A 27,890-nucleotide genomic window follows, 5' to 3' on the forward strand; every position below is an offset into this window, starting at 1 on the left:
CCCCACTGATGTTTCTCATTGATGTTTCTATCTCTCCATCTCTCTCATTTCTTCTCTCTGAAGTCAACAGCAAAAACGTATTTAAAAAATCCCCAAATTAAAAATAACTAATCATCAAAAAACAAAAGAAAATTTGGAAACAGGATAATTTAGAGGAAAAAGAAAAATCAGCAGTAATTGCCCATTTTCATTTTTGTAAATTTCTTTCTAACCTGTTTTTAAAAAAAAAATTTTTTTTAATTAATTTTTTACAGAGAGAAAGAGAGAGAGGGATAGAGAGTTAGAAACATCGAAGTACCTGAAATCAAGGTACATGGCCCTGACCAGAATTGAACCTGGGACCTCTCAATCCCCAGGCTGACGCTCTATCCACTGAGCCAAACTGGTTTTGGTGTAACCTGCTTGTTTTAATAAACTAAATAAGATTTGATGATAGCTTTAATGTAAAGTTTTTATTAAATTTGGACTCTGTCTTATATAGGGACATCTAGGGAACAGTGAGGAACTTACCCATTGGTTACCTAGGGATGGAATTTCTGGTATTGAAATTGAGCTGATTCTAAGGAACAGAATCTTTCATCTGATACTATTAAGGTTTGAGAACTAAGTATGTGCTAAGTAACTCATTTCCCTTAGCCCCCTGAGAAGCATCCTTACTAGTATATTTGTATGTTTTATGGTACTACAGAGTTATTCCTGGCACAATTGTTTGCTATATTTGCTTTTTGTTTTACTTTTGCTCGGTGGTTTATTCTGCCTAGTAGTGGGTTCATTTCCTCAAATTTTAGATGTAGAACATATAGCATGAACATACCGTGTTTCCCCCGAAAATAAGACCTACTTACAGGTTTCCTTCTGAGTGAAATATAAGACATCCCCCCGGAAAATAAGGCCCCCCCCTAGGCTAAACATGAGAGATTTGGTCCACTGATTCTGAAAGAAATGGAGTCACAAGAAATTCACCAGGAAATTCAGGAATTGGATTGTTATGATGATGTTCCAGAAGATGATGACATGATTGTCACTGAATAAATGAGTAAATTCTTGATGCTGTAGGATTCACAATTTGTCTGGTTTGTGTTGACCACTACCATACTACCGTACCGTATACAGGTAATAAATTTCCTTTATTTTCATTTAACAATAAATGTGTACCGTATTCTTCTTCATGGAAAAATAAGACATCCCCTGAAAATAAGACCTAGCGCATCTTTGGGAGCAAAAATTAATATAAGACACTGTCTTATTTTTTGGGAAACAGGGTAGTAGACAAGTGATTCCCTAACATTTCATGAAAGAGGAGTATATTGAATGTGAATGCTTAGTTGCACTGTAGCTCTATACTTTCAGATACTCAATGGTTTTAGCTACTATGGTATTTATGAACTGCTGCTCCATAGAATCTTTGACATTTATTCTAGATTCTGATAGGTTTGTATACTTTACTGTGGCAAATATTTATGGAGTAGAATAGTGTTGACTTCCTTTTTCTTTTCTTTTTTTAATATCTCCATCAGTTCCAGTTACTAATTTGGAATCTCTACATATTTTTTTTTTAAAATATATTTTTATTGATTTTTTACATAGAGGAAGGGAGAGAGATAGAGAGCTAGAAACGTCGATGAGAGAGAAACATCGACCAGCTGCCTCCTGCACACCCCCCACCGGGGATGTGCCTGCAACCAACGTACATACCCCTGACCGGAATCGAACCCGGGACCCTTCAGTCCGCAGACCGACGCTCTACCACCGAGCCAAACTGGTTTCGGCTACATATTAACTCTTAACAAGTTGAACCCCAGCCCTGCCTGAGTGGCTCAGTGGTTAAGAGTTGACCTATGAACCAGGAGGTCAAGGCAAATGCCTGGGTTGTGGGCTATATCCCCAGTGTGAGGCATGCAGGAGGCAGCTGATCATCAATGATTCTCTCTCTCTTAAAAAAAAAGAGAGAGAGAATTTTTTTTTTTTTTTTACAAGGAGGAAGGGAGAGGGATAGAGAGTTAGAAACATTCATCAGCTGCCTCCTGCATATTCTCTACTGGGGGTGCGCCCCCTAATCAAAGTACATGCCCTTGACTGGAATCGAACCTGGAACCCTTCAGTTCGAAGGCTGATGCTCTATCCAATGAGCCAAACTGGTTAGCCAATGATTCTCTCTCATCATTGGTGTTTCCATTTCTCTCTCCCTTTCCCTTCTGCTCTGAAATCAATAAAAGTATATTAAAAAATATGTAAAAAAAACACACAAAAAAACAAACAAAACAAGTTGAACATCTTTCATCTCAGCTCTGCTTCTCCTGGGTTTCTCCTGCATCTCATCCCATTTCATTGCTCACCAGGGTAACCAGGAGTTATCACAGACACCTCATGGTTCCTCAGCCAAACTAGCACCAGATTTTGTCATGCCTGCTTCCTAAATATATATCATCTCAGTCTGCTAGTCTCCACCTGCCAACATCTCTGTACCTCCTGCAGTCTCCGTCCTTTCTCTGTTCTATTCAGTGAGCTTTTAGAATGCAAATCAGGTCTTTCTCATTGTCCTGAGGACATTTGAAATTCCCATGTTATTGTCTTCTATCCCATGCTCCATAAAGCCTTTTCTAAGTGGTCTTCTTTTCCTCACACTGTACAGGCCTTTGTTATTTGCTACCAGGCAGACTTTTCTTCCCACTTATTTCCTTTTCTTATATCATTCTGGTCTCTGCTTAATGTACTTCCTCAGAGAATCCTGACCTGTCACCCCATCTGTTCCCTGATCTAAGTCAGCTTCCCTAGTGAATATCTTAATTTCCTAAGCTTTTCCTTCTATAACACTTAGCAGTTTATAATCTTATTTGTGTGATTATTCTATTGTTTGCTCCTAAATATAAGAATTCTATAAGGGTAGGGATCAAGTACTTTTATTTACTTACTAGTGGCCTGTGCACATTAAAAAGGGGACCCAGAGTCAAATCCTCACCCACCCACATGTGCCTCAAAATCATGTGAGACCCAAACCCGGCCACCCACCTCCTCCCCATTGGGCTAGATCCAGACCCGCCCAGTCCCTACCTTGTCAAGCCCCGCTGGGCAGGGGGCGTAGCTTCAGGTCCCCTGGCCTGGTGCCAGGATGGGGGACTTGGCCTGAGGTATCCCAGATGGGGCAAAGGACGTGCCTTGAGATCCCCCGTCAGGTGGGGGACACGGCCTGAGATCCCCTGTCAAGCCCTGCTGGGTGGAGGGCATGGCCTGAGGTTCCCCATCATGCCCCACCAGGCGGGGTGGGGAGGTGTAGGAGAAGGGGCATCCTCAGGTCCCCCATCAAGCTTCACTGGTAGCAGGGTGCAGCCTCAGGCCTCCTGTCAAGCCCCTCTGGACAGAGGATGCAGCCTGAGTTTCCCCAACCCAGCACTGGTGTTGCACTTTGAGGGGGACCCTGTCAAGTCCCGCTGAATAGGTAGCATGGCCTGAGGTCCCCTGTCTAGCCCTGCCAGGCAGGGGGGCGTGCAGCCTCAGGTCTCCTGGCCCAGTGCTGGGGCAGGCGGTGTGGCCTGAGGTCCGCTGGCCTGGCATCGGGAGGGGGGTGCAGCCTCAGGTCCCCCGCCAAGCCCTGCTGGGCAGGTGGCACGACCTGAGTCCCACCCCCTCTCCCGTCCCCCAGCACTGGGGCTGCACCTTGAGGTCCCCTGTCAAGCCCCACTGGGTGGGGGGCGTGGCTTGAGGTCCCCCAGCCTGGCACTGGGGCGGGTGGGGGAGGGAGAGGGGGAGCAGCCTAAGGTCCCCTAGCCAAGCACCAGAATGGGAAGCACACCTTGAGGTCCCCCGTCAAGCCCTACTGGGTGGGATGTGGCCTCAGGTCCACCAGCCTGATGCCAGGGCAGCAGGCATGGCCTGAGGTCCCCTGTCAAGCCTCACGGGGATGGAGGAGGGCCTAGCCTCCTGTTGATTGCTCATTAAGGCTCCTTAAGGGAACTTGGCCTCAGTTGTGGGTGCTACAATCTTTGTGACAGTGATGGTCAATTAGTATATTCCCTCTTTATTAGATAGGAATCACACCAACACACCATTGTCTCACCAGCACTTGTAGATGCTCAAAAAGCACTTGTACAAATTAATGATTTTATTATGGAATAAATTTTAAGAACTAAAATATATTTTATTTTAAAGTAACAGACCTTTAATCTTACGTAGCTAAATTACTGATTATATAATATGTTTGCTGAGCTGACTTAAGGGTTCAGAAAATTGTATCAAGAGTTTTATTTTTTTACTCCAAAGCCTTCTTAATAAAGTCTTTATATATATATATATATATATATATATATATATATATATGTATATATAATTGATTTTTTTTACAGAGAGGAAGGGAGAGGGATAGAGTTAGAAACATCGATCAGCTGTTTCAGAGAAAGAACCATCGATCAGCTGCCTCCTGCACACCCCCCACTGTGGATGTGCCCGCAACCAAGGTACAAGCCCTTGACCTGAATCGAACCCGGGACCTTTCAGTCCGCAGGCCGACGCTCTATCCACTGAGCTAAACTGGTTTCAGCAATAAAGTCTTTTTATGAAAAACAAAAACAAAAACAAAAAAACCCACAAATGAATGATTTTACATATATGAAAAAAATTAAGGAAATTAAAATCAGAGCACACTGTAGAAAATACATTTTACCCATTCTGACCCAACACACATATACACATATAAAATTGAAGCAAAGATTTCACAAAACTATACTTTGTCAGTTCTGTTGTACTCATATTTTTTATTTTTTCTGTATTACATATAAAAATGTAGATATAATCCACTAAATTGGGTAGGACTGCAGACTGAGTTTGCACAGCATAGCTCTAAAACAGTGTTTCCCAAAGTGTGGTACTTGTACCCCCAGGGGTACGGGAAGAGTTTGGTGGGGGTACGCATTGCACGGGAGTTTGGTGGGGATATGCACTGCACCGTGCTTAGCTGTGCCTAATTCTACATTCTCATGAGTACGAGGGGTACTCTGCGTTACGAAAATTATAGAAGGGGTACACATATATCAAAAGTCTGGGAAACACTGCTCTAAAACAATATAAGGAAAAAGATTCATTTCTACTAGCCCCTCCCCCTTCTTTGAAACACAATGGCTATATCTCAGTCTTTTCTGATGGAAAGTAAGAGGATAATACCACTCCCTTCCCCATTAAAAAAAGTTCCTTTTGCTGGTAAGTTCTCCCTTAGGTCTTCCAGGCTTCTTTGGGCCACTAATGGCCATTACTCTTTCACCCTTCTTGGCTGAGCTCAGTACAGGTGTGTGGTCAGTCACTGAGTTTTAAGGCTGGCCACTCATTAGTTTTGCTTTCTCAACTTGTTACAAACAAAAGGACATTCCTAAAATGAAAACAAGAGCATCAAGGCAAACCAGTAAGTATTTGTGAGTGTGTGAATTAAGGAGCTGGCTGGGTGAGGGTGTCAGAGTTCAGTGATCACTGGAGCTGAGCCCTAGAGCGGTGGTTTTCTTTTGTTCACTTAGCAGAAGGTGTGGTGCTGGTTGGTCCCACCTTGAGATATTGACCTTTTATCATCTAGTTTGGTAGGTAAATCTTAGAAAGAACTCAAGTATGTATTTTAACTGAACACTACGCTGTGATATTCAGAACTTACAAAAATATTTAAAAACATTAGATAAGACCAAATCTATGTTTAATGAAAATAAAGCAATATACAAAATTGCATACAATGTATGCTCCAATTGTGTTTAAATGTGTTTATAAATGTGCTTGTTTAGAAAATATACACTGGAATCTTAACTTGGTGGTGGGATTAATAGTAATTTGAAATTTTCCTTTATTAAAGTTTTTTGACAATAAACTTTGCATTGTAATAGAAAAGGCTCAGTTGAAAATACAAATTTCCTATACATTAATATGTATTTGCACATAGGCAAAGAAAAACCTTTATTAAAATGTTGGTTAAAGCCCAGGTTTCTATTGGCTGTGTTTTGGAGACTTCTGTCCAGGTGGAATGTGCATTTCAAATTATGATTCATCTTTTTGTTCCAAGCCTGATTTTTTTCTCTTTCCTGTCTAAGTTATAAAAGCTTACCAAGCCTTGTTTCTCATCTTTGCTGAGGATTTCCTTTCTCTCTGACCTGCTCAAGATTGTTGATAATGAATATTCACTTATGGTTGCCCATTACTTGATAATTTGGAAAGTTTTAATATTCATTATTAAGGTCATCCATATGGCATGAGTTTAAGGGATGGAGAGGGTTTTGGATGAATTAGGCGATATCTTTTTGTTAAGTTTGGAAAATATCTAGTTTTAGTGGGCTTCAGAAACAAAATAGAAAGAAACATACAGTGAAAGACGAGGAAAATGAAAGCATTATGAACCAACCAAACAAAACATGGCCTGAATAGTTTATTTTTGTGGGCATTGGTGAGGGTTTGGTCTTGCATTTATTAAAACCATATTTTATGGTTATTGAGAAGCATTAGGTAACAGAATATGATTTTTCTTTATGTGTGTATAATGATTGTATTTATTATAATTTGCTTAAATACCTGAGATTTTGAGGAAAATTAAAGTTATCTAGTAGACATTGAAAATACTTTTGGATTTGTTTGCATGTCAAGGAAGCCCTGTATTGGTATCAAGATTAAAGAGAATAAATTATCAGCAAGTACCTGTGCAAGGTACTGTGCCAAATATTGCATATAGGATAAAAATATAGCAAACCCCCTCTCCCTCAAGCTGGTCTTTTGGACAGGTAGTTGTCAAAGTTGTTCAAATTATCATAATTCTTTAAAGTAATATTCTTTGCATTCCTTAAAGGACTGGCAGATTGTTGTGGCTACTGTTTTCCAACTTTTTTTTTAAAAAGTATAACTGCTACCTCATATGTGATTGTGAATCTTTATGAATAATTTAAAAAAGTTTGCATACTAAATTGCCAAAATACTTCAAATTTTGGGCCCCATTTTTAATTTACTTAATTAAAAAACATTTGTGTGTTAATCCTCATCTGAGGATATTTTCCCATTGGTTTTTAGGGAGAGAAAGAAACAGAGGGAAAGACAAGAGAGAAATATGGATGTGGGAGAAACACATGATTGGTTGCCTCCTGCACTAGCCCTGACCAGGTCCCAGGCCAGGGAGAAGCCTGCAACCAAGGTACATGCACTTGACCGGAATTGAACCTGAGACCCTTTAATCTGCAGGTCGACCCAATATTCACTGAACCAAACTGGCGATGGCTGGGCCTTGTTTTTTATACTTGAAACTAAGAATGGGTAATTTCCAGATATCTAAATGATTTAAGCTGAGATGTTACCTCTCTGGAGATCTGATGGTGATGTGGTTCCTCCGTTGGTGCCAGAGAATCCCTGGGTACAAGGGTGGTTCAGTGTGGCTGGCCAGGCATCTTGCCTGAGGTGGATGCCCATGGGTTGAGGGGGCATGTGGTGGGCAATGTGGCAGGTGAGGTGGGTCAGAACATTGAGGACCTGGGAGACTCAGGTAGCTCTTTCAGGTTCCAGAAAGTGTTTCTTCCTTCCCAGGCCTCTGGAGAGAGACAGTCCAAGTCCAGCAAGCAATCATGTGAAATGCAAGTTTTTGAAACTATTGAATGGCTTTCTTACGTTGTTTTGTGTGGGTGTCCTTTACCAATTATATTGCATACTAATAGGAATTTAGGAGCCAAATTAGGTTTATGCATTATTCAGAGTAATAGAAGAACAATCCTTTTTTTCTATTCATTTAGAATTATTAGTTAGCATTGGTTACATTTTTTTCCCCCGGTCCTCTCTGGACTCAAATTTTTGTGTAATTTCCCTAAAAATTGGAATTAATGAAGAAGTAAGTTTTTTTTTAAAGAAAGTATTTATTGAAAACTGTTCAGAGTTTATTTTTGTAGCCCTCTCATAAGTCTTTTCTAAATAGATACCTCAGGTTTGTATGTTTTAAAAATGACTTTTATGCCCTGCCAAGGTAGCACTCAGTTGAATGTTGTCTTGATATACCAAGGTTGCAGGTGTAATCCCTGGTCTGGTTTTGCAATTCCATCTTCAGTGGCTCCTTCTTCTGCCTAGCACATGTGTCAAACACAAGGTCCGAGGGCCAAATCCGTCCCGCCAGGCCTTGCAATGTGGCCCGCACCGCGCTGTCATCACTGCACTCCGCTGCGTTTCCATCACAATGACAGTTTATGACTGTTCAGTAAACCATTCGGCCCGAGATTTAGGCTGGATTTTAGATTTTGGCCCCTTCTCTGATTGAGTTCGACACCCCTAGAGAAATACTGAGGCCACTCCTATTTTTGGGCCACGGGAAAAGTAGGGCTGCTTTCCCTGTAACAAATGTTTCTGCAAAGGTAATCTGGGGGCTTTTCCCCCTTTCTCACTGCTCAGATATTTATATTCTTTACCAGTCAAACAAATGAACCTGTTTTCTAAGTGACTTTCCTGTGTTTGGGACCAATGCTTTCTTTTTTCCTGCATTTGGTATCATTTAAAAAAAAATATATATTTTATTGATTTTTCACAGAGAGGAAGAGAGGGGGATAGAGAGTTAGAAACATCAATGATGGAAGAGAATCATCTATCAGCTGCCTCTTGCACACCCCCCACTGGGGATGTGCCCGCAACCAAGACACATGCCCTTGACCGGAATCGAACCTGGGACCCCTCAGTCCGCAGGCCGACGCTCTATCCACTGAGCCAAACCGGTTTCGGCTAGTATCATTTTATATAAGTAAAAACATTTTGGCATTTCTTCCTTCAGTTAGCAGGTAGTGTTGTAGCAGACATTATGGGCCAGGCTGGATCCCAGACTGGATATCAGGGTCTAAAGAGATGGAGAGCCTGCTTTTTCCATAGTTAAGGAGCTTAGAGTTCATTGTGTGGTTGGAACTGGCAGACGATGGGACAGGTAACTGCTGTAAGAGGAATGCAGAGGGGGAGGTAGAAATACACAGATAAATACATAGGCCTGCTCCAGAGCATTGGGAATTTTGACACTGGGCAGGAGTTTGCCAGGTAAGGAAACAGGTAAAGGATGCTTCAGTGGGAGGAAATAATTTGGGCAAAGGCAGAGAAAGCCATACTTGTTTAGAGAAGCACAAATCGATGAGTTCTGTTGGAGCCTAAAGTATAATGCAGGCTGTGGTAGTGGACAAGGCCATGATAGTTATGCAAGAGACTGATCTAAATGATTGTGTGTATCCTGCACAGGGGTGAGACTTTCATCCTGCAGCTCATGGATTTGGGCATGTGTACCTGTGTAAGTGTGAAGGGAGGTGGATAGAAAAAGTAAGGGAAGGAGAAGCGGCATTTTTTTGTTTCTTTCCCCCATAGCAGTCTAGAGAGAGATGAGAGAACAATAGGGTGGTGGAAAGAATTGGTGAGTAACTAAAAGACATGCTGCTGGGAGCTTCCATGCCATTTGGGAGAAATGGTCACCAACCTTAACCTTAGCAATAATTCATTGCTGATGACCGTGTCCTCTTCTCTGCAGAGGCCATCCCAGCCATCATGGAGGTGGCTGAGCCGGAGAGTCGGCTGAATCCCAGCTGTAAGATCATGACCTTCAGACCTTCCATGGAGGAGTTCCGGGAGTTCAACAAATACCTCGCATACATGGAGTCTAAGGGAGCCCACCGAGCGGGTCTTGCAAAGGTGATTCTCCTCAGATCCTTTAAACCTGAATGACCACTTGGCCTTTCTCTTGGGCTCTTAGTCTTCATGATGTGGGAAATGGTTTCTCCCAAAGGAAGATATTTGTAAAATCTTTGTTCTTGTTAATCCATATTGAGCATTTATTTTTTTCAAATAATATATATATTTTTTAACTCTTTTTAGGTTGTGTTCTTGGTTTTTGTTTTTGTGTGTGTGTGTGTGTGTGTGTGTGTGTGTGTGTGTGTGTGTGGTTTGTTTTAAACCAAAAGCAGTTCATAGAAATGACAGAGATTGATATATGAGTTTTAGAGGTGTTATTGATGGCTTTCATTAGTTTCATTAGTTATTAACTGTGTCGGCCTGTGGACTAAAGGGTCCCAGGTTTTATTCTGGCCAAGGACACATTGGATTGCGGGCTCGATCCCCGCAGTAGGGGTTGTGCAGGAGGCAGCCGATCAATGATTCCCTCTCATCATTGATGTTTCTGTCTCTCTATCCCTCTCCCTTCCTGTCTGAAATCAATGAAAATATATTAAAAAATATGTTAAAAAAAGGAAGATAAAACAAAGAGAAAGTAAATGTTTATGATGAATTTCTCAGATGAGTGATCTTTAGTTTAACCACTTTATTAGGTCAGCTCTTTTAAAGATCTCATTTTTAGAACCTCAATACTTCCAGATTATTTTGTGGGATAATAGTCATTCTCAGTTTAGGAGAATGTTATTGTTTCAGAATCACTTGACAAACACAATTTACAGTAAACTCACAGTGAGTTGTCACAACTTGGGCTTTGTTGGGGTAGAGGGGAGTTGAGGGTGACTGTCCTCTTCTCTGGGCTCTGGGTGCAGCCCTTTGTCCTGTTCTCCCCCTTTTGTTTCCTGAAAGCATACATAGTCTTGTGTTCCATAGAGATTAGTGGTTGTCCTGTGGTAGGGTGGCAGGCATGTTTAGTAACATGAGAAGAGGAAGCAGCAACTGCCCTCACAAAGGACTGTCAGGCACGGAGTGCACCTGTGCCGCCTTTGGTGTTATGGATCAGAATAAAGTTAATGAGAACTACAGTTAACCTTCTGAATCTTGAACAAAACACACCTGGGTCCAGACTTTTTTGAAAAATGAGACTCATTGAGCAAGTTGGAGATACTCATTTATTCAGCTTGTGAAGATTTCCTTTTACTTAATTAGGAATACAGTGAACTGTTGGTTTTTAGTCATTTTGCCATCTCTATCAAGTCACATAAATTCAGTTTTACCTAGTTTCCCTCTTTTTTTTCTAGAACTTGCAGCAAATAAATGTATAAGACTGCATCAAATCATATCAGATTGCAAAAATTAAAGCTATTAATGTTGATAGTTTGCTTTGAGGGCTAGCCCTGGGGAACAGAGCCATCCATGAGAGTCTTCGTTAATGCACCATTAATGAATTGGTCTTGACTTATCATTTGAGAACAATGGTTGAGTAGTTCCTTAGTTTCTCAAGAAATGACTGGTCTCAGGTTACAGTCTGTCTTAATTTTTTATTTTAGCAACATCTTTTATATTTGTACTAGAGGCCCAGTGCATGAAGTTCATGAATGGGTAGGGTCGGCAATCAGGGCCTATCTTTGGGGTGACGAGGTGGGCGATCGGGACAGGGGTGGGAAGGGTAGGAGGTGGGTTGACTGTTGGCACACGCCTTGGCTGGCCTAGGGCCTGCAGGCTGAGGGCAGCTCCTGCATTGAGCACCTGCCCCCACAGTGACCAGTTATTCCACCTTTTGGTTGATTTGCACATCAGGCTTTTATTATATAGGATTTTATTTTTTAGTTTATCTTTATTGTTGAAAGTATTACAGATGTCCTTTTCCCCCCTCATTAATACTCCCTCGCTTCTTTCTCCTAGGCCTTCACCACATGGACTGTGTCCTTGGGTTATGTATATATGCATATAGCTTCTTTGGTTAATCTCTTCCCATCCCCCTCCTTCCCTCTGAGATTTATATTTTAGATTTAACTTTTATTTCCAGAGTGAGAGATTTGATACCCTAATTATCTACAAAGTTGGTGGTTGAGTTGGGAAAGCGTAGAGTGACAGGCTCTTTAAATGTAAAGCTTGTATTATTTTTGTGGAGGAAGAGTATGATAACCATTATTATATCTAAAGCCAAGGCATTTACCTTGGCCTGGATGGTGTGGCTCAATGGTTGAGTATGGATCTATGAACCAGGAAGTCACAGTTCGATTCTAGGTCAGGGCACATGCCCTGTTGTGGGTTCCATCTCCAATAGGGCACGTACAGGAGGCAGCCAATCAATGATTCTCATCATTGCTGTTTCTTTTTTATTTTTTTTAAATGTGGGAGCAGGCCTAAGTCAGCAGGTGGACATCCCCTGAGGGCTCCCAAATTGTGAGAGGGTGCAGGCCGGGCTGAAGGGCTCCCTCCCAGTGTATGAATTTCGTGCACTGAGCCTCTTATATGAAAAGATAAGTAGTGCAAATATAGATTTTTTTCTTTAAACCTAATCCTAATACTAAACCTAACACTAATCATAAACCTAACCTTAGCTTTCAAACCTTAACCTTAACCCTAGCACTAACACTAACTGAATCTATGCCTATCCCTAACCGAAACCCTAACCTAACCTAACCTAACCTAATCTATTACTCTATATCTAACTCTAACTTTAACTCTATCTCTATTCCAAACTCTGACCTAAACTCTAGCCCTATCTTAACCGATTGTAGCTTTTAACTTAACTCTAATCCTAACCCTAACACTAACTTTCTAACCCTAGTCCTAATTTTATCCTTAAGCCTAATGGTAACAACCTACCACTAACCCTAAACCTAAACCTACCCCTAATCTTAATCCTAATTCTAAACCTAAGCCTAACTTTAAAAGTAACCTTAATCCCTCTTAAATAAACAAAATAAACTTTAAATCTAACAAGGTATTTAGAGGGTATAGAGTTGCTGTTTTGCAAGATAGAGTTCTGGATATGGATGATTGTGATAGTTGCACACAATATGAAGTACTTAATATCACTGAATGGTACACTTAAAAACAGATAAGATGGTAATTGTTATGTAACATGTATTTACCATAATAAAAAGATTTAAGAAAAAACAAAAACAACCCTAATCTAACTCTAAACTTAATCTTAAACATAGCCCTAATATTTAAATTCTAAATTTAACCCTAAACCTAAGCATAACCATAACCCTAACATTAACCATAAACCTATCCCTAACCCTAACCCAATCCTTAGCCTCATCTCTAAACTCTATACCTACTAGTAAACCTAACTGTATTAGTCCTTATCCTAACCCAAAACCTACCTTTTAACACTAACCTTAAACATAAACCTATACCTAACCTGAATTCTAACTTTGACACTAACCGTATACTAACCCTAATAACTTTCATCCTAATCTGTAATTGTAGTATTAATTCTGATGTTTGCTTTATAATAATTTACAGAATTAAATATTTGGAATGATATTTTTTGTATGTGTACTGTTTCACAATTTTTTAAAGAAGTTTGTCTTAAAAAATTAAAACATCTTCTGAAGGTAGATAAATTTTTCCTAACTGGTTTGGCTCAGTGGATAGAGCATCAGCCTGCAGACTGAAGGGTCCCAGGTTCGATTCCAGCCAGGGCATTTACCTTGGTTGCAGGCACATCCACAGTAGGTGTGTGCAGGAGTCAGTTAATTGATGTTTCTAACTATCCCTCTCCCTTCCTCTCTGTAAAAAAATCAATAAAATATATTTTAAAAAGGTAGATAAATTCTAGCTATAAATAATGACTTCATAATTTTGTCCTTTCCAAATTTTAATCATATGAAAATGTATTTGTGGTCTTAGTGCCCACTCATCATTCCATTATTTGTAATGAAGTGTTTGAATACTATGGGAAAACAGTGGTGAGCTGAGCTACCTCCTACAGCAGGGGTCTTCAAACTACGGCCCTCGGGCCACATGCGGCCCGCAGAGGAGTCTGATCCGGCCCGCCAGGTTTTTTGGGCAGTGAGCGCAGCCGAGGTGTTACAGTAGGAATTAGAAGTTCATATAGTCCGGCCCTCCAGCTCTCTGAGGGACCGTGATCTGGCCCCCACTTTAAAAAGTTTAAGGACCCCTGTCAGGCACATAGGAATTGATGGTTCACATCTTTTTCCTACTCCAGGGAGTCATGTTGGTAATCTCAAAGTAGCCATGGTTAGAGTGGTTACCATGGAAATACGCAAAAGCTGCAAGTCAAAGTTTCCCCCACTTTCTCAGTAAGCTGGTTGTTAAATATTTACTAGTATACTACTCTGCTTTTTGTCATATTGCATGAGAGGTATTTAAAATATACTATTGATGAATGCACATTTCATTGTTGTTGTGGTTTTTTTTTTTTTTTTTAAAGATTTTTAAAATTGATTTTGAGAGAGAGAGAGAGAGAGAGAGAGAGAGAGAGAGAGAGACATCTATGTGAGAAACATGGATTGCCTGCCTCCTGCATGCCCCTTTACTGAGGATGGAACTGTAACCTGGGTATGTGCCCTGACCGGGAATTGAACTGTGCATGGAATGATGCTCAAGCAACAGCCACACTGGCCAGGGCTCACTGTCTCCCCCTCCCCCCCCTTTATTTATTTATTTTTAAAATTGATTTTAGAGAGGGGGAGGGGAGGGATAGATAAGAGAGAAACATCAATTGGCTATCTCCTGGGGATCGGGATTAAGCTGGAAACCCTGGCATATGCTTTGACCAGGAATCGACTGGGGACATCCTAGTTCATGGATTGATGCTCAACCACTGAGCCTTACTGACTGGGCTCATTGTCTTTTTTTCTTTTCTTTTTTCTTTTTAAAAAAATATGTTTTATTGATTTTTTTTTACAGAGAAGAAGGGAGAGAGATAGAGAGCTAGAAACGTTTATGAGAGAGAAACATCGACCAGCTGCCTCTTGCACACCCCCTGCTGGGATGCGCCTGCAACCAGTGTACATGCCCTTGACCGGAATCGAATCTGGGACCTTTCAGTCTGCAGACCGATACTCTACCACTGAGCCAAACCGGTTTTGGCTCATTGTCTTTTTTCATTATGTCAAGAGAAAAGATATTTTTGGTGTGGTAAACAAAGCTTTGGAGGTAAATTGACAGCATGATTGACTTAGCCATTGTAGTCAGTCATTTTCAGACAAATGAAAAGTTAACGTATACATTGGCTGAATAAATATTTAGTTATTTTTCTCACTAGTTCCTAAATAGTACCTAAAGTTTAGAAATTATTTTAGTACTTTTTAAAAAATTTCTTTTTTTTTTTAATAGATGAGAATCCCCCCTCCCCCCCCCCTTTTTTTTTTTGCATAAGTTCAGGTAATTTTTTTAAAAATATGTTTTATTGATTTTTTTTTACAGAGAGGAAGGGAGAGGGATAGAGAGTTAGAAACATCGATGAGAGAGAAACATCGATCAGCTGCCTCCTGCACACCCCCTATTGGGGATGTGCCCGCAACCAAGGTACATGCTCTTGACTGGAATTGAACCACAGGCCAAAGCTCTATCCACTGAGCTAAACCGGTTTTTGGCTTTAAATTTCTTTACTGATTACGATGTTACATATGTATCCTTATCCTCCCCCTCATGCCCTTTTGTCCGAGTCCATTGGTTAGGCTTATATGCATGAATACAAGTCCTTTGGTTTATCTAGTTCTGTCTCTTAATTTTAAAGTTTAAAATTGAGTTCAGCCAGTGTGTCTCAGTGGTTGGGCTTCAACCATGAACCAAGAGGGCAGGGTTCAATTCCAGGTCAGGGCACATGTCTGGGTTGGGGCCTCAATCCCCAGTAGGGGGCGTGCAAGAGGCAGCTGATCAGTGATTCTCTTATATCATTAATGTTTCTCTCTCTTACTCTCCCTTCCTCTCTGAAATCAATAAAAATATATTAAAAAAATAAAATTGAGAGGTTAATAATATCAACTAAAAAATGAAGTTAATATAAGTACAGTATTTTGTATAGTTAGTACTCAATAAGTTTTGCTGTGTAAAAGAATCCTTGTCAGTAAGGTGAATACTTGGGAGAATGTGAGCATTACCCTTAATATGAATCTTCATGATCCTTTTACACATTTGTCAGAAATGCTGACAAACTCTTCACTTGTATTCTGTTGAAATATGCGAGCTAAATAGCTACTTGGGATATTTTCAAGATAATATTTTATTTTATTTTATTTTTAGGTGATTCCTCCTAAGGAGTGGAAGCCACGGCAGTGCTATGATGACATTGATAATTTGCTCATCCCAGCACCAATTCAGCAGATGGTCACAGGGCAGTCGGGACTGTTCACTCAATATAATATCCAGAAAAAAGCCATGACAGTGAAGGAGTTCAGGCAGCTGGCCAACAGTGGCAAGTGAGTGGGTTCAATTTGCTGCTTTTATTTCTTTCAAAGTTATACTTGGACATGGTCAGAAACCAGTAGGTGGAGCTTGTAATGAAAACGAATCTCCTGCATAATCTTTCAGTCCTAATTTGCCTATTTTTGTAGTTCATGTGATTGCCTACTTGCATTTAGTTTGTTGCTAAGAAAATTGTTCTTCATTTTACCATCTAATTCATAATATCTGTAAATGGGTTTTTCTTTTAATTGTCATGAGTTTTTAAAAAAATACATTTTATTGATTTTTTACAGAGAGGAAGAGAGAGGGATAGAGAGTTAGAAACATCGATGAGAGAGAATCATCGACCAGCTGCCTCTTGCACACCTCCTACCGGGGATGTGCCCGCAACCAAGGAACATGCCCTCGACCGGAATTGAACCCCTGGACCTTTCAGTCTACAGGCCAACGCTCTATCCACTGAGCCAAAGCGGTTTCAGCTGTCATGAGTTTTTGAGTGTACTCATGATTCATCTTTGTAAGGCAAATTTTCTTCTTTGTGTGACAATGTTTAAGTCTTAAATGATAAATTAAACATATTAGAATATGTAATTATAAATATTATACATAAAATAAAATTCTTGAATGACTTCAATGGCCGCCATTATTGCTTTAGTTGTCAATTGCAGAGTGATTAAAAAACAAGTTATGTTGTTGCTGACATGTATTGTGTAGTTAGGCACCAGATGGTTGTGGCTGTATTAAATATGTATAGATATTTTTTCTTGTCATTATTTCCTAAACAATGCAGTATAACAACTATTTACATAGCATTTTCATTGTATTAGGTATTATAAGTAATCTAGAGATTAAAGTATATGGGAGGATGTGGGTAGCTTTTATACAAATACAAGGGCATTTTATATGAAGCATTCATGGATTTTGGTATCCATGGGGAGATTCTGGAACCAATCTCTCATGAATACTGAGGGATGACTTTATAGTATAATTGATTCAAGATTTAAGGACATATTTCAAAAGTTAAATAATGAATTTTTGACAATTATCTACTTCTGTTGTTGATACTGTCAGGAAAATATTTTCCTTACTAGTAAAAAATGCAAAGTTTTCATAGTGTTATTTAGAAATTTTAAGAGTATTCTGATATCTATGATAAATACATATGCATATTTACTTCTTATTTTTTATTTATTTATTTATTTTTTAAAAAATATATTTTATTGATTTTTCACAGAGAGGAAGAGAGAGAGATAGAGAGCCAGAAACATCGATGAGAGAGAATCATCGATCAGCTGCCTCTTGCACACCCTCCACCGGGGATGTGCCCGCAACCAAGGCACATGCCCTTGCCCGGAATCGAACCCGGGACCCCTCAGTCCGCAGGCCGACGCTCTATCCACTGAGCCAAACCGGTCCCGGCATATGCATATTTACTTCTTAGATTTGACATTATGAGTAGCTAAGTATTTTCATTTTGATAGAATTTTCTTTAGAAAGTGATATAAATCAAATGGGTGGGGGAAATCTTAAAATTGTCTTACTAATTTGTACTTTTTTCATGGACTTTTTCCAGATATTGTACTCCAAGATACTTGGATTATGAAGATTTGGAGCGCAAGTACTGGAAGAACCTAACTTTTGTGGCACCTATCTATGGTGCAGACATTAATGGGAGCATATATGATGAGGTATATTTATATCATAATAGGTTTGTGAAGGGTCATGTCATGTTGCTACTCATGTGACCACTTTAGGTGGTCGAGTAGTCATTTGTTGTGCTTTGTGTGATTCATAATTCCTAACAAGTCAAGAATAAGTAGACACATCAACAGTATTTCTGCAGCTGGTATTTTCAAATAGAAGCCAGCTAATTGAACAAATACCTGGTTATTCAACAGTAATATAGTATGTGGCTATCTGGCTAATCTTTAAATTGTGTCAAATTTTTAAAAAATAAGACCCATGATGAAACTATTTGGAAAACAGGAAATATTCATAATACCACATTAAGGTAAAAAGCAGTATTTTAATATGTGTTCATTTTTCCACAAGTTTTTCTTTAATAATTTTTCTTCAAATTGTAAGAATTTTTAAAAAAGTGCCTATTATTAGTGTCTTTTCGGTGTCTCTAGTTTTGGCTTTATGCTCAAAACTTTTGTGAATGGTTTGCACATGTTTCCCAGGGTATAGAAGTGTTTCTGTAGTGCGCATGCCTAGGAGTGGTTAACTGTAGAATAAAATTATTTTCAATTCTACACCTTTCTATGGCAGTGTTTGTGAGTTCCCACTGCTGCCCATTCTCTGGCACGCTATTTTCATCAGTCTTTTAATTTTAACTACTCAGTTGGGTGTATGTATTATCTTTTTGTTTCATTGTGTTATGATTTTTCACCTTATTAAAAAAAACATTTTTATTGATTTCAAAGAGGAGGGGAGAGGAAGAAAGAGATTGAAACATCAGTGATGAGAGAGAATCATTGATTGGCTGCCTCCTGCATGCCCCCTATTGGGGACTGAGCCCACAACCCGGGCATGTACCCCTGACTGGAATCACACCTGGAACCCTTCAGTCCATAGGCCAGTGCTCTCTCCACTGAGCAAAACCAGCTAAGGCTCCCCTTACTTTTAATATATTTTATTGATATTTTACAGAGAGGAGGAGAGAGGGATAGAGAGTTAGAAACATCGATGAGAGAGAATCATCGATCAGCTGCCTCTTGCACACCCCCCACTGGGGATATGCCCGCAACCAAGGTACATGCCCTTGACTGGAATCGAACCCGGGACCCTTCAGTCTGCAGGCCGATGCTCTATCCACTGAGCCAAACCTGTTTTGGCTTCCCTTATTTTTAATGGCTCTTTGGATTTCCCCTTGAACGTAGTACCTGTTTAAGCTTCTTGTACATTTTTCTTCTGTGTCATGCATTTCTTATTGATTTATAGTTTTTTAGACAATCTGGGTATGAAGTAGTTCACAATTTCAAATTTTCCAAATGGATTTCCAATTGTTGCACACTGTTACTTTTTAAAAGGTTTATTTATTGATTTGAGAGAGAGAGGAAAGAAGAGCAAGGGCGGGGTGGGGGGGAGGCAAGGGGGCGGAGGGAGAAACATTGATTTTCCCCCCCCACAGTTTATGCATTTATTGATTGCTTCTGTACTAGTTTGTGTCCTGACCGGAGATTGAACCCAGAAACTTGGCCTATCAGAATAATCATCTAACCAACTGAGCAATCTGGCTAGGGCCTGAATACTTATTGAAAGCCCATTCTTTTTTTTTTCTTTAAAAAAAATATATATTTTATTGATTTTTACACAGGGAGGAATTAAGAGAGATAGAGAGTTAGAAATGTCGATGAGAGAGAGTCATCGACCTGCTGCCTCTTGCACACACCCACACTGGGGATGTGCCCGCAACCAAGGTACATGCCCTTGACCAGAATCCAACCTGGGACCTTTCAGTCCATAGGCCGACGCTCTATCCACTGAGCCAAACTGGTTTCGGCTGAAAGCCCATTCTTATTTTTTAATATGAATTGCGTATCAGATGATACTGTGGACTTATTGTTGTCATTATTAGATGTAATGATGGCTATATAAATATTTTTTTGTTGTCAACTGAAAATGCATACCTAAAAAATATATAGGTGAAGTAACATAAAGTCTGGGACTTAGTTTTTAAGAAATTTCAGAAAACGAAGTGGAATGAGTGTAGTTGAATGAATTGGCAAACTATTAGTTACTGGAGCTCACTGATGAATTATATGATATCTTAAATATGTATATGTTTGAAATATTAAGAATAAAAGTAAAAAAAGAAAGAAAACATCCTTCATTCTCATTCTGGTTTTTCACTAGTATAATTAACTTCTGTATGGAAACCTTTTTTCTTAATTAATAAGGTATTACATACTTGGGTAGAAAAATGGCAACATAGGAAAAAATATGAAGAAAAAAATTCCTCATAAGCTTACCAAATAGAAATCACCATTTTATGATTTCCCTTTGGCCTTTTATTTTATGTGAGTACGTGTGTATTTTTCAGGTGTGTGTTTGGATATATGTATGAGTTTCTCCACCAAAGATCCGAGGGGTATTTTTAGATGCATTTTCAGTGTTGCTCTCCAGAGGGTCATTTCAGTGCGTTCTACCTCTAGGCAATTCTGTACTGCCATTTTCAAATTGTAGCTTTATTAAATTGCTATTATATTTTAGTATTTCAATTCCAAGTGTGTTATTATTGATTTATTCTTTAGTGCTAACAAATATCTTTTAAGTTTAACATATTAAGATTACTTTTTTTGGGGAAAATAAGTACCATTACCACGAAGGCTTTCTTACAGAACGTGGTCGGTCCTTTGTCTTATTAAATCAGGTTCTGTGGGATTTTCATTGGAGTGGGTGAGGGCATATAAATACTGTCCATAGTTTACAATTGCGGCCCATCGAGGTTACATTGCTTTTCCAAAATTTCAGGGCTAGGAGAAGGGGGTGCCAGGTGCTCTTATCCCCACATCACTTGTAAGGAAGCAATTTCGTACTCAGTCTTATAGTTGTGGGGATATGGAAAACCAGGTCGATGTCAACTACAAATTTCTCCTGAGCTGATGGTTTATTTTGGGCTTTCTCTATGGTTTCTTCGCTATGGTTTCCTGGCACGTTTTCAGGCTTCTGAACAGAAAACTTATTTGAATCAAACTGATTCTGGGCTGAGAAGTTGTGTGTCTGAGTACTCTAAATAAAATGAAACTCAGTCTGAGTTATTATTTCTAACTATCCCTTCGGATCATTGAGTTCTTTTTTTACCTCTTGGATATATATATATAATTAGAGTTAGAAGCAGTATATTTGGGACCTTTTTAATAACCCTATATAATAAAAGGCTAACATGCAAATTGTCTCCTCAACTGGGAGTTCGACCTGGGAATTCAACTGGGAGTACCAGGGCAGGAACAGCCAACTACCCATGGCCTCTCGCACCCCTTGTCTCCCCCTCACCTCCAATCGGGGGTGGGGTCGGCTGGCTAATCGCTGTCTGCCCCCTCACCTCGTCCAGCCCAGCCCTATTGGCCCTCATCAGGGCGGGCTGGCTGGACCCCACCCATGCATGGATTTGTGTACCTGGTTTCTAGCAATTGACATAAAAGCCCTGAACTAGGTTTCCATATTTGATAGTGGAGTAACAGTTGTTTCCTACATCAATGAGGCTGCTGGACTTTGGTTTACTATGCTTATCAATTTACTGCTTGTGTTAAAAAACCAGTTATACATTGGCATTGCTTCAAGCAAACATTGGCTTTAGACTAAGATTTGAATAACTTGTTATTAAAAGCCAATAAAAAAAAATCCACTGTTTTGTAAAAATGCAGTTTTAAAGCTTCCTCATTATTTATAGGTTTAGGGGCCAGGAATCTGTCATTTTGGTAGGGTTTGCAAGTAATAGTATGTTATAGATTTCATCTAGGCTCTGCAGGAGCATTTAGTAGCTCCCAAGCTAAGCTGACATTTTCAGTGCTTTTGTGACATAAAGAAAGACATGAGTATCTGTTTCTCTGCCAATAACATGCTGTTTTGATTATTATAGCTCTGTAGTATATTTTGAAGTCAGGTAGCATGATACCTCCAGCCTTATTCTTTTGTTTCAGGATTGCTTTGGCAATTCTGGGTCTTCTGTGGTTCCATACAAACCTGATGATTTCTTGTTCTATTTCTTTAAAAAATGACACTGGGATTTTGATGGAGAGTGCATTAAATCTGAATATTGCTCTGGGTAAAATGGCCATTTTAACTATGTTGATTTTTCCAATCCATGAACATGGGATATTTTTCCATTTCGTTGTGTCTTTTTCAATCTCTTTTAATAATGCTTTGTAGTTTTCAGTATATAGGTCTTTCACATTCTTTGTTAAGTTGATTCCTAGGTATTTTACTCTTTTGATTGTGACTGCAAAAGGAATTGTTTTCTCTATTTCTTTTTATGAAGTTTTATTGTTGGTATACAGGAAGGCAATGGATTTTTGTACATTGATTTTGTATCCTGCAACTTGACTGTATTTGTTTATTGTTTCCAGTAGTTTTTTGGTAGAGTCTTTAGGGTTTTCTACATACAGACAGCATCATGTCATCTGCAAAAAGTGACAGTGACTTCTTCCTTCCCTATTTGGATGCCTTTTATTTCTTTCTCTTGCCTTATTGTTACTTCCAGTACTGTGTTGAATAAAAGTGGTGAGAGAGGACATCCTTGTCTTGTTCCTGATCTTAGGGGAAAAGCTTTTAGTATTTTACCATTGAATATGATATTGGCTGAGGTTTTATCTTATACTAGAGGCCTGGTACACGAAATTCGTGCATGGGGGGGGTGTGTCCCTCAGCCCAGCCTGCACCCTCTCCAAGAGTCTTGGGACCCTTGAGGAATGTCCGACTGCCTGTGTAGGCCTGATCCCGGTAGGACATCCCTCTTACAATCCAGGATTGCTGGCTCCCAACTGCTCACCTGCCGCCTTCCTGATTGCCCCTAACTGCCCTCCCCTGCAGGCCTGGTTCGTCCCCCCTGCCCCCCCAACTGCTCTCCCCTGCAGGCCTTGGTTCCCCCAACTACCCTTCCCTCCAGGCCCCGTCACCACCAACTTCCCTCCTCTGCTAGCCTGGTCACCCCTAACTGCCCTCCCCTGCAGCCTTGATCGCCCCAACTGCCCTCCTTTACAGGCCTGGTCCTTCCCAACTGCCTTCCGCTGCTGGCCATCTTGTGCGGCCATCTTTAAAAAAACTTAATAAAAAAATGTAAAAAAAAAAAAAAAAAAAAAAAACCCCCCCCCCCCCCCCCAAAAAAAAATATAATTGATTTTTTTACAGAGAGGAAGAGAGAGTTAGAAACATCAATGATAGAGAAACATAGATCAGCTGCCTCCTGCACACTCCCTACTGGGGATGTGCCCGCAACCAAGGTACATGCCCTTGACTGGAAACGAGATGTACCTAGTTTACAGGTTTGTTGGGGAATGTGCGGGAGGCAATTAATTATGTGTCTCTCTCACATGATGTTTCTCTCTCTCTAATTCCTCCTCTCCCTCTCCCTTCTACTCTCAAAAAAAAAAAAAAAAATCAATGGGAAAAATGTTATCAGGTGAGGATTAACAGCAAAAAATTAGTCCTCTGTTAAAAGAGGCATGGAAGTTTTTTAGGATACAAACACATAGAAAAAGAAGACAAATGAAAAAGAGGAATAGGGAGAAAAAGTCCTGTGTGAGATAATTTGGCTTGGCTAAGGGGCATGAAAGTCAACAGGTCTCTATAGGAAAGAGAAGGTAGGACATTTCTGGGATAGCCAGTAGCCTTGTGTACCTCCACAGGTCTTCGAAGACAGAATGCATCTCCTTGTTCTGGGTGTGAAAACTACGAAGAGGCATCAAGATTATTTACTTACACTAGTACAGTACTGAGTGAGTCATTCAGGCGTGTGTTTTATGCTCCTTCAGGTTGCATTTCTAGTAATACCTGTCATGTAGTATTAAGGTAATCCTCTTAATGATGATAGTGCTTCATTGAATCCAGGTTTAAAATGAAACTCCATGTGCTTTGCTTAAACTTGCTATAATATCCCTAACCCCTAACACTGGAAGTGTCTCCAAATATATTGTGGGATTCCAGAAAAGTCTTCTTTGCAATATTTTCCCTTAGTTGAGTAGGAACAGATAGCTCCTCCTGTAATCCTCACTCACCTCTTCTATCACCATGCTTCTGGTTTGATAGTCTCATTTCATCACAGGCAGTGCAGTCTGCAGCGCCCGTGGGAGCTGAGGTTTTTCAGAGCAGAGCACCAACCAGGAGGAGTCTACCTTATCCTCATTATTACAGTTACTACTTAAGAGCACTTTATCCTTCTTTGGATGTTTTATGCCCAGGTACTTCTTTCTTCTGAAATAACCTATGAGGTGGCATTGAATTGAGATTGAAAAATTTCCTTTGTACAATATATAGCCACCTTTGCTGACAGTTTCCGCATCATTGGGGAAAGACCTGCTTCTACAGTGAGGAAGCTGTTTCACCTGTGCTCTCCAGCTTGTGCCATTCACTGTTCTTAAATGTTCCAGACTTGTTTTGAAACCCAGCTCCTTCACTGAATCATATTTTCCACCACTGCAGCCACCTCCACATGTCTGAAGGTAACCACGCCTTCTTCTGTACCAGCCTGGCCCTCAGTGGTCTCCTGCCCTAAGAGTGGCTACCAGGCCATTGTACAGGAATATCTCTAGTTTTCAAATATTGAGTTGGCTCAAGTAACGAGGCTAAGCTTCCAGGAACAACGTTGCTCTGTTCAGTAGATGGGGATGTGTTGAGATCATGCCTAATGTGCTTCCCTTCCTCCAACTCTTTCTATTGGGTGGCCTTGTCTAGGCTTCTTATGCCCACTTACCTTCTTTTTGGGTTTTCCCACCATCTCAGAAAGCGTTGTTACTACTAATAATGGCAAGATAATAGTAGTGATGCCTAATGCATTTAATAGGGGCAAAAGAAAGAAAATCATTTGGTGAGAACAGCTGAGATACAAGTGGACTCTCTGGAATTGTATATACTGAAATGATTCTGTGGGTGGATGTTCAGAGTCATTACAGAGGTTTTTGATTCAGACAGTGAATTTTGGGTAAGGAGATATATGTTATTACATCCAATATTTGGAAACTGAGTACAGAAAATGAAGGATATGTATTTATATGACTATTTCTTCTGCAGTAGACTCTGAGTCCAGTAATGGCAGGTATCATTTCTCATAGATTCTCCAGCCCCAGCCCCTATCATAGTGTCTGCTGCAAAGGTTGCACCCGCATAATTGTACAGTTGATTAGTGAATGACATTGGAAAAACAGTCTAAGGCCAAATCATAAAGTTTCCTGAATGTTTTTGGTTATTATTCTGTCCTCTTGAAGGACGTTTGGAATTATTTAGTAGGGAAATACGATGGGTTCAGAATTATTCTTTAAAAAGTGTGATCAGCACTGGCTGATGTGGCTCAGTTGGTTGAGTGTCATTCTGTGCTCTGAGAAGTTGCCTCTTTCCTTTCCTCTCTACCTAAAAATCAATAAAAACATTAAAAAAAAAGTGTGTTCATATAATGGTCTGCAAGATGGCCTGGTCATAGCAAGAGGCTAGGAAAGTGCTTTGAAAAGGAGGAAGAGGAAGAAGTTAGAGTGATCTTTTGGTTTGTGTGTTTTTCTCAATGCCAGTACTCAGACAGTGGCTCTCAATCTTTTTAATTTAATTTTTTTTATTGATTTCAGAAAGGCAGGGAGAGAGAGATAGAAATATCAATGATTAGAGAATCATTGATTGGCTGCTTTCTGCACACCCCCCATTGGGGATCAAGCCTACAACCCAGGCATTGCCCTTGACTGGAATCAAACCTGGGACCCTTCAGTCTGCAGGCTGATGCTCTATCCACTGAGCCAAACCAGCCAGGGCTCTCAATCTTTTTTTTTTTTAAATTTAATTTAAATTCTTTATTATTTAATGTGTTACATACATCTCCTTTTCCCCCTTATTGACCTCTCCCTGGTCACCCCCAGTCCCCAGCACATGCCTCCCTTCCCCCGTCTGTGTTTATTGGTTATGCTCATATGCATACAAGTTCTTTGGTTGATCTCTTACACACCCCCCAACCCTTGCCTTCCCTCATTGGACAGTCTGTTCCATGCTTCTATGTTTCTGGTTCTATTTTTGTTCATCAGTTTATGTTCATTATATTCCACAAATGAGTGAGATTCATGAGATATTTATCTTTCTCTGACTGGCTTATTTTGCTTAGCATGATGCTCTCCAGTTCCATCCATGCTATTGCAAATGGTAAGAATTCCAATTGCCCCTAACTGTGTTTCCTCCCCCTCCTCCTCCTCCTCCTCCTCCTCCTCCTCCTCCTCCTCCTCCTCCTCCTCCTCCTTTTTTATCACAGCATAGTGTTCCATTGTGTAGAAGTACCACAGTTTTCTAATCCACTCATCTGCTGATGGGTATTTAAGCTGTTTCTAAATCTTAGCTATTATAAATTGTGCTGCTATGAACATAGGGATGCGTATATCCTTTCAGATTGGTTTTTCTGTTTTCTTGGGATATATTCCTAGAAGTGGGATTACTGGGTCAAATGGAAGTTCCATTTTTAATTTTTTGAGGAAACTCCATACAGTTTTCCACAGTGGCTGCACCAGTCTGTATTCCTACCAGCTGTGCAAGAGGGTTACTTTTTCTCCACATCCTCGCCAGCACTTGTCTTGTGTTGATTTGTGGCTTTCAGACTTTTTGGTCTCAGGACCCCTTTATAAAATATATTTTATTGATTTTTTACAGGGAGGAAGGGAGAGAGATAGAGAGCTAGAAACATCGATGAGAGAGTAACATTGACCAGCTGCCTCTTGCACACTCCCCACCGGGGATGTGCCCGCAACCAAGGAACATGCCCCTGATCGGAATTGAACCCCGGGACCTTTCAGTCCACAGACCGACGCTCTATTCATTGAGCCAAACCGGTTTTGGCTCAGGACCCCTTTATACGCTTAATTTATTGTGGACCTCCAATAGGTTTTGTTTATGTAAGTTATATTCATCCTTGTTTATTGTTTTAGAAACTAAAACTGAAAATGTTTAAAAAAGTATTCATATTCATTAAAAGTAATCCATTATATAAAACATATACATTTTCATAAAAAACTAGAGGCCCAGTGCACGAAATTTATACATGGGCAGGAGATGTGTCCCTCATCTCAGCCTGCACCATCTCCAATCTGGGACCCTTTGAAGGATGCCCGACTGCCCTCTCACAATCCAGGATTGCTGGCTCCCAACTGCTCCCCTGGCCTGCCTGATTGCCCTAACTGCTTTTGCTTGCAGCCTGATCACCTCCTATCCACTCCCCTGCCAGCCTGATTGACGCCCATCGGCTCCCCTGCTGGCCCAATTGCCGCTAACTGTCCTCCCCTGCTGACCTAGTCGCCCCTAACTGTCCACCCCTACAGGCCTGGTCTTTTCTAGTTGCCCTCCCTTGCCAGTCTGGTTGCCTCTAACTTGCCCTTCCCTGCAGGCCTTGTCCCTCCCAGCTGCCCTTCCCTGCTGGTCTGATTCACCACAACTGCCCTCCTCTGCCTGCCATCTTGTGGTGGCCATCTTGTGTCCACATGGGGGCAGCCATCTTTTGTGTTGGGGTAATGGTCAATTTGCATATTACTCTTTTATTAGATAGGATGACTTTATTTTCCTAAAGAAAAAAAATTTAGTGAGAGTGGCATTATTTTATTTTACTTTATTTTATTATTATCATTTTAAATTTCTTTATTGATTATGGTTATCACACAATGGTCCTCATCCCCCCACTCCCATCTCAAACCCCTCCCCATGTATACCCCCACTCCCCTGTTGTCCATGACCAATGGTTAGGCTTATATGCATGCACACAAGTCCTTTGGTTGATCTCTCCCCCTTACCTTCACCCTCCCCTACCTTCCCTTTGAGGTTTGACAGTCTGATCACTGCTTCTCTGTCTTCGGGTCTGTTTTTGTTCATCAGTTTATGTTGTTCATTATTTCCCCTAGATGTGTGAGATCATGTGATACAAGAAATATCCTTATAAGTACCAAAACTGAAACTAGCCATAATGGTTATGCTGAGAGGCAAATGAATCAGACTGTAGTGAGTTCCTTTCTGGGCCAACAGTTCTTTTGAGTCCCAATTTCAATGTCAAACAATTCCTTAAGTGTACATGCCAGCCATGATATTTCAGATCTGGTTGGTGGACAAATGGTGGTGATGCAGGTCCGACCGTCTCTGGTTAGGTCCTGAGTATCCTTCAGCGACACACAGCTGCTGTCCACTAGTATGGCAAGGTATTGTTAGCATCT

The 27,890-nt window shown here is 40.4% G+C and overlaps 1 protein-coding gene across 19 annotated transcripts in view; it reads left to right on the top strand.

The window, feature by feature from the left end:
* Positions 1-27,890, top strand: part of KDM4C (lysine demethylase 4C) — a 279,727-nt gene that overhangs the window by 2,640 nt on the left and 249,197 nt on the right. For 17 of the 19 annotated variants that reach the window (XR_006741312.1, XR_006741313.1, XR_006741314.1 and 14 more), the window contains exons 2-4: positions 9,482-9,642; positions 15,850-16,025; positions 17,585-17,699. Coding sequence is in view for 16 of the 19 variants with exons in the window: in XM_036434027.2 (XP_036289920.1) it covers positions 9,499-9,642; positions 15,850-16,025; positions 17,585-17,699 (435 nt within the window). In the remaining 3 variants the exon portion in view is untranslated. Of the gene's footprint in view, positions 1-9,481; positions 9,643-15,849; positions 16,026-17,584; positions 17,700-27,890 lie in introns of those variants that run through there. The other 2 variants (XM_045580208.1, XM_045580207.1) reach the window with 2 other exon arrangements.

Source organism: Pipistrellus kuhlii, unplaced genomic scaffold (genome assembly GCF_014108245.1).
Source record: "Pipistrellus kuhlii isolate mPipKuh1 unplaced genomic scaffold, mPipKuh1.p scaffold_m20_p_12, whole genome shotgun sequence".
Classification (NCBI taxonomy): Eukaryota; Metazoa; Chordata; class Mammalia; order Chiroptera; family Vespertilionidae; genus Pipistrellus; species Pipistrellus kuhlii.